Source organism: Oryzias latipes, chromosome 8, assembly GCF_053564925.1.
Source record: "Oryzias latipes strain Hd-rR chromosome 8, Olatipes_Hd-rR_3.1".
Taxonomy (NCBI): domain Eukaryota; kingdom Metazoa; phylum Chordata; class Actinopteri; order Beloniformes; family Adrianichthyidae; genus Oryzias; species Oryzias latipes.
In genome coordinates, this window is record NC_136244.1 from 17,426,132 (window position 1) to 17,437,014 (window position 10,883).

At 37.1% G+C, this 10,883-nt stretch overlaps 1 protein-coding gene across 1 annotated transcript; it reads right to left on the reverse strand.

The window, feature by feature from the left end:
• Nucleotides 1-216: 216 nt before the first annotated feature.
• Nucleotides 217-8,343, reverse strand: LOC101172414 (ethanolamine-phosphate cytidylyltransferase). The gene is made up of 13 exons (XM_004071416.5): nt 8,073-8,343; nt 3,892-3,980; nt 2,940-3,101; nt 2,787-2,853; nt 2,631-2,715; nt 2,515-2,556; nt 2,143-2,275; nt 1,847-1,929; nt 1,689-1,766; nt 1,547-1,612; nt 1,403-1,468; nt 1,232-1,320; nt 217-1,154 (listed from the first exon to the last, which is right to left on the reverse strand). Exons 1-13 carry the CDS (start codon nt 8,201-8,203, stop codon nt 1,040-1,042), a joined length of 1,206 nt encoding a protein of 401 aa, XP_004071464.1. The 5' UTR covers nt 8,204-8,343; the 3' UTR covers nt 217-1,039.
• Nucleotides 8,344-10,883: the final 2,540 nt, after the last annotated feature.

The following is a 10,883-nucleotide window of genomic DNA, read 5'->3' on the forward strand; positions in this document are numbered from 1 at the left end:
CCTCAGGTACTTTCAAAATAAAAGTTTAAAAAATGAATTACCAAGCTTTCATCGATATTGCAGAAAAATATACTTTCATTTTGTAACAAGTAATTCAAACAATAGGTAAATTACTGGGTTTTTTTCAGGATTGTCTTTAAAAGTTACCCTCATAACCTATAAACTATTTCACATTGCAACTAAATCTAACAACAAGCCGAAAAAAAGGACAAAAAGTTTCACTATGTTATTTTATTAGCAATCATACATCACAATCCAATCGTTTTCTACATTTTCTTGTCAGTAACATATAGATCAAAGCCTACAATAATTTCAACATAGAGTGTTATGCTTTTAATATACATGAAACCGTCTAAACATGTTTAGAAGGAGGTGATCAAAATATATTTCTACATAAAAATGTATATTTTTATATATATGTGTGTGTATATCATAGGATTATGTTTATACTTTTTTATATTACATGTTCTATATATTTTTGTGCATAACTAACTAAACTATCTATAATTTAAGTCCATTTTACACAAACACAACATTTGTGCATACAGCTGTCATGACATCAATGCCTTTTTTTTCACAGTGGTGTCAATATTTCAAAGAATTTATTTAAAAAAAACAATTTCACTCATTACGCATAACTTTGAGGTCCCCAGAATGTGCCTTTTTAGGCTACAAAAAGTAGAAACTCCTTTTAAAACAGGACAGTTTTTAAAATAATTGTTGTGTACATTATGTCCAGAGACAATCGGGGAGATCTCCTCAAGTCCTGTAGTAGTTTATCATCTCTATAATTTAGTAGATACACAACATTGATTTGCTGTTGGGCAAAACAAACATTTCAAGCTTGTTTGTTTCTACTACTCAAAGTATTTATTTTGTTTAAGGCAAATTCCTCTAGAAGACATACTTGAGGAATTTAAAAAATCCAAAAACAAAACAAAAAATCCTATAGTAAGACAGATTAACTGTTGATTTCACGGAAGTGGAGTTCTATAAGGTAGGCATGTCAGTGTCAAGTTAACAGATGTAGTGGTAGTGCTTAGAGCACAGCCTGGGCTCGTTCTTTAGTCTTTTCCTCTTCTTGTTGCTTCATTGCTTGGATCACAGCGATCTCTTTGGCCTCCTTCTTCTGATTCCTTGTCTCAAACAGCAGCCTAGATTACAAAAAAAGATTTATAATCTGTTCTTTCAGTTGTACATTTAGATGTTTTGTTTTTTTGTTTTTTTTAACCTGTTTTTGATGATCCTTTGCACAATGGCATCTGTTGTGAGGCTGTTTCCACTATCAACCATACGCAGGATCCCCTTCCTTCTAGGCTCCTGGAGAGAAAAAAAAAACTCAAACCTTTCTGCTTTTAGAAATCATTTTTCTAAAAAATGAAAGCAATAGAAAGACACTTACAGCATATGGGTCAGATCCATCCTTGTCAGGATATATTTCTGTCTTCCCGTGGCAAACAAGATCCACCTGCAAACATAAAAGGACCCACAACTAAACACCATGGGACACCAAGAAAAAAAGCGAATAACTTTTGACTGCAGTTACCCTCAAATGGTCAATAAGGTCTTTAGTGACTGCAAAGGGTGCACCAATCACAACTTCTGATACATACTGTAAGACAGAAAAGGAAGACAAAGCTTTAAGAGCAAATGCAATAAACAGGCAAAACTTTACTGACAAAACGCACTCGACAAGCCAGCACGCTGAGTGTTCTCTCATGGATATTCATAATGGGGTAGTTCTTCCCTTTGTAGCGATTCACCTCCTGAAAATAGGTAATAAAAATCTCCATGAGCCTCTCAGAAGAGAAGGGAAACACATCTTTAAGGTGGGAAAAAGTATCACCTGATCAAAGTGCAAGCCCACTATGATGTATGGATTTTCTGCAAGCTTGTGCACTGCTTCCAGGAAGTCCACATGACCAATGTCTGACAGGGCAAGAGTCAAAGAGGATGGAGCATTTTAAAGATAAACTCTGAACATTGAGTCTTTTTCACGTCAAATCTGAAGGGAAAAACTCCACTAATCAGTCTGAAGTAGAGTATTTTGATCAATAAAAAAGATAGCTTTTTAAAATATACATATTTCAAAACCGCAAAAGCTTGTTACATCATTAAAAACTTCAGTTTCTCTAAGGATACGAAAAAGGTCAAAGGCTCCTGCCACATAGATGATGGTGTCTCCCGGCTGAGGCTCCTGGCCTGAGGCAAACTGGATGATCTTCTGGGAAGTCTGAAGGAACTGAGATACTCCCGTCCAGGGACTGTGGCCCTTCTAAGAATATCCCAAGAAAACAAGCATGGTCAGAAAAAAAAAATGTTGAACAATAATAGCAGGCTATGTCGATGCTACATCACTGCCACCCAGTGTTGAGAAGAGGTATTTGAAAAAAGAAAGGCTTCAAAAGGGAACTTTAAAATATTTGTGACCATTATTCAAAGCCTTCTGGCTTGACTTCATATAAACTGAGGATTTTATGTGAGGGTGAGGGGGGCATGACATTTTAGATTTACCTTTCCGAAGTTATCTGTATGCTGCTTATAGTCCGAACTGTCCTGCAAGCAAAGAGAGCACATTTAGGTTTAAATTGAAGCTGCAGGCACACAGAAAGACTTGTGAAGAGACTTACTATGTTGCTGTGGTGTGCTTTGGTCATTAGCAGCATCCTGCCCACCAAATCTGTGGTTGACACTCCCTGGGTCCTCTTACACTCCCTGCAATTACACATTGCATCATGCCTACTTGTCAGCATTACATTCTGCTTACCTGTATTATGGCAGCTCACCTGTAGCGCCCTGACTTCTTCACTTCCTCGTATGTATCTTTCCCATCCACAGTTAAAGTTATGTCATCTGCAAAGAGCAGAAACTCCGTCATCTCTCACTTGTCCCGTGTGATTTAGGATTGGAGTACATTTATGAGCCTGTGTGGACAGTACCTCCATGCACGCAGAAATCACAGTTGTATTTGTCAAGTGTCTCAAGAGTGGTGACATAAGGAGCCCCTTCCACAACTTCATCCACCCATTTTATGGCTCGTACCATTTTGTATCTCTCCTCCTGGGTGAAGACAGGTGGACCCTTGTGCTTTGAAATCTCACCTTAAAAACAACAACAACAACCTCTGAATTATTGATAATTGGGGGGAAAAAACATAAAAAACTGATTCAAAGCCATCTCCACCCCAAATGTTGTCAAACCCTGAGAATTACATGTTTTGCAAAACAAATAATTTGATTTATTATTTTCTGTTGTTCCTTGTATATATATATAGCCTGATCCTTTGAAGACTTTTTGTGTTTAGTATATTAAAAGTTCTAATTAAATCAATCATAGATAACCTCCTTTGGGAGATTCCATTGTGGTTCCAACAATAAAAAATTAAATAAAATAAAAACTATGGTAGTTTATTCATCTAATCTGTGGCCAATCACAAGCATTTTAATGTCCTTTTTCAAGTTAACTTAAACATCGATCGCAAAGATCATGTTTCTTCTTACTAATTTAAAAAAAAATTGACAGTCTAAAGATGAAAATTATGTAAAATAATTACCAAAGCAAATAAAACTCCTAAATAACAAGATGTGTAGGAGACCTGCACCTGAATGTAAAACTGGGTATTCATTAAGATGGGAAAGGTGGATAATTGTAATCATATCTGCAGCTAGAAACTACATTTTGAAAGTGTCACACCTTTATCGTTGTGCAATGTTTTCTAGCAACTCAACTTTGGAATGTTTATAATCGCTCCAGAAAAAAAACAATCCCAAACTGATTGCAAAACTAAATGCATTAACTGATAATCAAAGTTGTAAAGGGCAAGTGAAGTCATGCTGCTCTTCCGTATATTAACATTTTTTGTTTTTTAAATCATATAATCTGATGTCTTACTGTCTGTGTGCACCCCGACTATGAGGTAATCTCCCATAGCTTTTGCCTGTCGTAGCTGGTTGGAGTGGCCATAATGCACCATGTCGTAGCTGCAAAGAAAGAACATAAACACACCATCAATATTGTTACAATGACTGTAACTTCTTTTTTTTTTTTTTTTATAAAGTTTAAGCAACAGAAATACTGACCACCACATACAGAGTCAGAGGCATTTGTTGACAAATTAAACACATTTTCTCTTTAGGTGACTTGTAAGAGAACATTACAAAGTTATTTTGAAAAAAGAAAATCAGTTTGAGAAAAGATTTGCAATTATTTTGAATTCTAACATTATATTTATATGAATTATTGTATATTTGTTAACCATTTACATTTTTTCTGTGCTGCAAAGAAATACCAGCTTCCTATATTTTGTTGACAAGATATCCAGACAAAGCAAAAACATACAAATCTAGCCGTAGTAACAGTTAAGTGATGGGCATTAGCCTCCCTTCTGCCACAGCTGACTTCACACTTTTATTTTGTTTTGTTTGTTTTTTTGGTGACAGCAGCTATGACATGTCATAAAACATTCATTGCTTTTCCAACACGAGGTTTAATAATTAATTAGTTATTTAACAATATTTATCTGCACATTTGCTCAATTATTTTGAAATAGTTTTTTATTCTGGGTGCAAATTGGAGATATATAATACATTTATGTTTTCATTTCTGTCAAATTCAAATCTAAATCAAAATTCCACCAAAAGGAAATCACGATAAACAATAATAGGAAAACTACACTGCTGTATATCTTCTGTATATCTTCATGTATTAGCTCTGCTTTATTTGTGTCACATGTTTTACTTATAAGTGATCATAGCTACACTTTTTTTAAATAGCACTTACACGAATTCCAACGCACTTTGAGGTTATGACTTTACAGAAACGGCGTGTCACTTTGAGGTTCACGAGCGTGTAAACACTGAATCCTTGTGTTGTCAAACTGTGGAAATAAGATCCCTCTGTTCAGACTCTAAGGTGACACAGCCGGTCAAGAAGAATGCAGGGGGGGGCATAAAGCAAGAGATTAAGAAAAACTCAACAACACAGAAGTGAACTGGATTAAACCATAAGAATGGTTTTAGAGCTTAAAGATGAAACCTAAATTTTATTTACTTATTTTTTCCCCCCACTGGGATAGATCATGATCGGATCACTGTTGGATTATGAAATATTCACTAGCGGAGACTGTTAGTAGACACCCAAACAGCGCCAAAGGGATAAACTAGCAGGCGTCTGTGGATTGAGAGGTAATATGCAGCACAACAAATACAAAGAACTCGTAGTTTATGGTTGATTACCAGGACACTAAGATAAACTAACCCTACACCCTTAGTCCAATGAGGCTCTAAAAGGTGTGTTTACTGCTTTACCAAGGCACATCTAAGCAGATAGTGGAAGTGAACTTTACACTTTTCCTAGATGATGATTCTCTGGAAAACGATCTTTAAACTCTCATTTAGAGGTGTGATAAATTACCACAGCGTTCACCAGCAGAAAGAAAAATGAAATAGACTTGTTCAGGACACCCCCAGTTTTCTTGTTTTACTTTGCTGACAAAGGAGGATGCCAGGAAGAGTGTGGAAATGTCCATCCTTAAGCTTCATGCATGGACGTTTTCTGCAGCAGGCAGTGCACCAAAAACCACACCGGGGCTTGGCAGGTGTGGGCCAAAGGGGGGAGCGAGGATGATGACCTGACAGCTGTTGACACTGGTTCTCTTTGCATGCTCATCCCACCGGCTAATACTCCGGCATCCCAAATATTCTGACACATGCCACCGGTCCACAAACACACGGCCACACGTACATGCCAGGAATTCTACTAGAAAAAGCAAACATAATCCTGGTCTTCATACGGGAAAAATTCTGATTCTGCTCAAAGCTGATGTAAAAGTCTTTGTCAAACAAGATTACAGTTTCATTTTACACAGTTTTTCAGTTCAACTGGAAATAGTCATTTATACAAAACAATATGTTCTCTTACCTTACTTTTGTAAAAAAGTAAAATTCTAATAAATATTATGCACCACATAAGAAATAAAGGATCAGTTATTGCTCTCAGGTAGATCAAATTGGAGTATTTACAGGTTTTGCTTAAAAGAACTATTGAAAAAACTTTGCAGATACACTTTTAAAAGACTTGGGTTATTTCTTCAACTCAAGTCTTGGCTTATGGGTGTGTTTTGGGTTACTGTTTGGAGCAATTCAATTTTGGGGGATATATTGGTTTCATTTTATTTATGGTTTATGGTCTTTTATTGAGTTTTTTTTCCCTCTTGAGTTAAAATAATCCTGCCAAAGGTTTTTTAATCTCGGAGTTGAGTTAAAAAAACAAAAAACACAAAAACAACTTGAGTTATTTTTAATTATGGTGTTTTTAGTGTCTATGTAATTTTTCTGGAGTTTTTTTTAAAGTTTCCAAAAGTAAGATTTTATTTTTCACTTTTGTGGGAAACATTTATACATTTTTTTAAGAACAGATCCTAAAATAAAAATTTTCTATCAATATCTTTTGAAGCAACAGGCACCATTTTAAAATTATAATTATCTGCTTATCAAATATGACAATTATAATCTAAAAACTTGATGCTGATATGATGAGCTGGAAAAAATGTTTTCTGTAATTTTGATTAAGTATAAATATAAGGGATTGAAACAATCACACCGCGATTTTAGCCGTGAAAAACCAGAAGAGTTTGATTCCTGCTCCTGACTTACCTGCTTTGAGTTTTCAAGAATTATTGACAATATGTAAAGCGCTTATTAAATCTATGTGGAATCAAAGCAGTAAAAGGTTGAAACCATTAAACACACTACATAAGTTATTTGTTCTTCTATTTGTTTATATCTATAACATGATCATTAGTTATTTGATTTCTGCCAAACATATTATTTTATTGTTTGTGTACCAGAACTTCAGCTCTGAGTGTGTGTGCATTCATCGCCTCTGTCACACTAAAGACGCCATACTGGCCCTCCATGAATATGTTAACCCCAAATTGATCCTTTATTTTTCTTTTCTACGTCACTGTGAAGACACTTTTTAGTCATCAAGACAAAGAGCTGCAGGTTATAAGCTCTTGGTTTTAAAGTTTAGCACTGCAAAGCTGCAACTGCTTTGCCTTTGAGCAAGGGCCTAATCCCCGGCCATATAATATCACAGCTTGTAAGGCACTCTGCTTTTGTCTTTGTTAGAGTCATTATATATCAGCCTTTCCAGAAAAAACACAAGATTATAAGAATTTTGTGACCATAAACACTTTCAATATTCTTCTGCAGATGTATTTTTACTTAAATAATAATAATAATGGATAAAAACTAAGGAATAATAAGTCATTTTCACAGTGTCTTTTGGGGATATCTATAGCATCCCAACTTCTTTCTGACTGCAAAAGCAAGAAACAAAGACACAATCTGATTTTTTTTCACAAATTATGAAAAAAAGAGGGGGTCAGTCAGAAGTTAATTAGGCTTTTAGGCTCCAGACAAAAATAATAAAGGCATTAAGTTTGATGGGTAGCTATGGCGCAGGGGTGGAGCAGTCAACCTCTGATTGGAAGGTTGCAGGCTCGATTCCCGCTTGGCTTGTCCATGTGTCAATGCATTTTTGGGCAACCCTACATTCCTCCAGGCGGAAGAGTATGTGAACATGTGTGCATGTGTGAATGGGATTTGGGCCTCCATGAAGGTAGAAAATAGATAATTACACTCAAATTAAGTTGAATTTATAGTTAAATTTATAATATGCAAATGTTTCCTTTATTTACTGTTTTAACATATATTTACTGTGACCACAGCCAGATCTCATTCATTAATGAGTTATGAGTAACGGTAGTGTAATAAACAAATGTATTTTAATGCTATTATGTAACATCAAGGAAGCCGAATAAATGAAATTATAATATGAATGACTTCAGAAATGTGACCTAAAGTTGCAGATTTGGGAGGTCAGAGCATCTTTTGACAGAAAGCGTTGCCTTCATGGGTGATGAAGAAGCAGGGAGATGGGACCTGCAGCAGGCCTGTCCCGGAGGCAGAAGAGAGGCTGACACGTTCACGCACAGCAGCCTGAAGCAAATGATTGAGGCAGCCTTGCTGGATCCCGTCACACTGGAAATAATCCGATAAATAACTCACCACCCATCGCACCACACGCGGATCTTCCTCCTCCTCTTCTCGGGGCTGCACCCTGCAGCACCGGGGGTCGCTGCGGTGTCTTTCACGGCGCCTGCGTTCACTTGGTGATGGTGATGACCGTTCTTAATCATCCTGGGAGTTTCAGTAGGAGCTTTGGGGTGGAGGCAGGGGGAGCCGCTTGGACTGATGGCTTTGGCGCAGGTGTCGGGTGCGTGCACCGTTCTCGGTGCGGGTCAGCCGGTTTCTCTGACAGTAGCAGGAGTGGCAGAGGAGAAGGAGGAGGAGGAAGAGGAGGGGGGGGGGGGGGCGTCAGCAGTGGCGCGATGCGCCAACGCCTCCTCCAAGAGCGACGCAGAGACGCAACGACGCACGGTGCGTCAAGCTGTCAGAGGATGCAGGAAGCATCCAAAGACAGAGACCGCTGTGCTCCAACTCGGAGCCTGACCATGCTTCCAACTGGTTTTATTTTGAAAAATAGAATCCAGCCTGCGTTTTTAGCACTTTACTGGGTCGAGCTGGGCGGTTGCATAACAGAGCTGATTTCCTCTCCGTGACAATATTTTTCATATTTAGTTATTGTTAAGAAAATGTGAACTAAATACATTTCTAAAGATATTTTACATGTTGCACTAATTAAACAACTGCAAAAAAATAATTATAGATAGATAGATAGATAGATAGATAGATAGATAGATAGATAGATAGATAGATAGATAGATAGATAGATAGATAGATAGATAGATAGATAGATAGATAGATAGATAGATAGATAGATAGATAGATAGATAGATAGATAGATAGATAGATAGATAGATAGATAGATAGATAGATATAGATGTACAAATAGATGAGCTTTTATTTTCGTGCTCTAAAAACACTAAAAAAGATGTAGCCTTTTTTCCATTTAGATAAACTGCACTTTAGACACATTTTTCTTTTCTAAGAACTTTTATGTTTTAATAAATTAAGTGATATTTGTGATCTGGTGAAATCCACACTATTATTATTTTTTTTTACTATACATCTTTTGCTATTGAAGAAGTTTTACCTTAACCTCCAAGAGGTTTCTCTATTCTGAAATATACTGAGATGGATTTAATGCTTTTCTTAAGATATGACCCCTCATTTTAGTAGATTAACAGTCGTTTTGTGGTATTCATTTATTCTGATGATACGTCTGTAAGGAACTCCTTATTTTTAGACCTTTGGAGGTCAAAGATGCAGGACACGGTTTCTCTCTCATGTTTTTATTTTTCTTCCTGTTAGGAACTTTTTTGTTGGTAGGTCTGGAATTTCTGGATTTAACATTCTTTGCTTTTTCATCTGCTGAGAAACTTTTGCTTCTATAAGGATGAAGATCCTCTGGAACCAGCAGCCAACAGAGAACAGATGGTTTGAGTAGGGTATAAAAGAAATTATTTTTGTTAAAAACAAATAAATAAATAAAAGACAAACCTTCTCTCAGCAGAAATGATGGATAAATTCTTCCATCCGTCTACAATCGTCACTTAAAACCCAACAAACTGGTTTTACCCAGAAAAGCTGACAAGGCTAAAAATTGAACCCTTCACCCCATTTAAGAAAAATAAAACATACAACAACCTCAAACCACTAAGAATGAAAATGTACAGACTGCAAGTAACAGGATTTAATTGATAACAAATATGTTAAATAAAAAGGAGGAAAAAACTACAAATAAAACCTGAAATAAAGACAAAAAAACATGAAAATCTATATGGACTGTGAGCAGGATTTTGTTGTCTGTATAACCTTGGTAACAAGGATAGAAACTACACTACAGTCAAAAAACCCATCATCTGTAATTATTGGTTTGCTGCCAGCAGAGGGAAACCTACGTCTACAATAGTAAAACTAAAAAACACAACAATTTACTTGGCCCATGGCAAATAGTATAAACTAATTACTGAGCAGCACAAACTTTCCATATGTATAATTAAAACATATCAGCCAGGGGAAGATCAATTAAATGTACAGTACTAAATTAAATGTTTCATCCTTTGTAAATCTTAATGTCTATCATTAAGGACAAAATGAGAATTTAGGCATTCAAGTGTATAAATATGAGATTATATGTGGTTGAATTTGTGTTCAATAAACCAATTTATTACATAGGGGAAGGGGCTGAGCACAACATTAATTGTACAGCAGGTTATGGTCTGCGAACTGGGGCAGACACCTGCTGCAGAAGTGGGTGAAGATGAAGAATGCTGTCCTAGATAGCCCACCAGCTCACCTTAACCCAACCTGCCAAATTAATCAACTCTTCAGAGGGCACGCAAGCGTCTGGGGCACGTGTCCAAGGAGAGAGCAGGAGTCGGCTTTAAAGCACAGGTCACGCAGACCTGTGGAGGCCGCCTGCGTTTAAGAGAACAATGTGGCGGCGCAGTCGCGCTGAGAGTTTCCGCCTGCCCTGCAGGATGAAGTTGCAAGATGGAGCTCGTCTTTAGCCATCTTTGTCTTTGTCTGTGCACGTTGTCTCATGAGATGTGTTTGGAATGTGCAGGGATTGAAACACTGCTGAGGAGGCTGATGTTTGATGAGATGCACTGAGCGGGGGGGAGAAGGGGGGGTTGTTAGGAGCTCCACAGGGAGCAGAGATGACTAACTCACTAGCTCTTAATCTAGGACAAGCACACCTAGACATCCTTCATGACTCTAATGTTTTACTCGTGTCGGGCCAAAAATATGCCCGCTGAGGTTAGCCAAAGTGGGTCGCTCAACAGCTTTTTTTGGATCACAGAAAAAGAAATTGTGCCATCTAAATGATCGCTGTCTTCTGAAACCCACCCT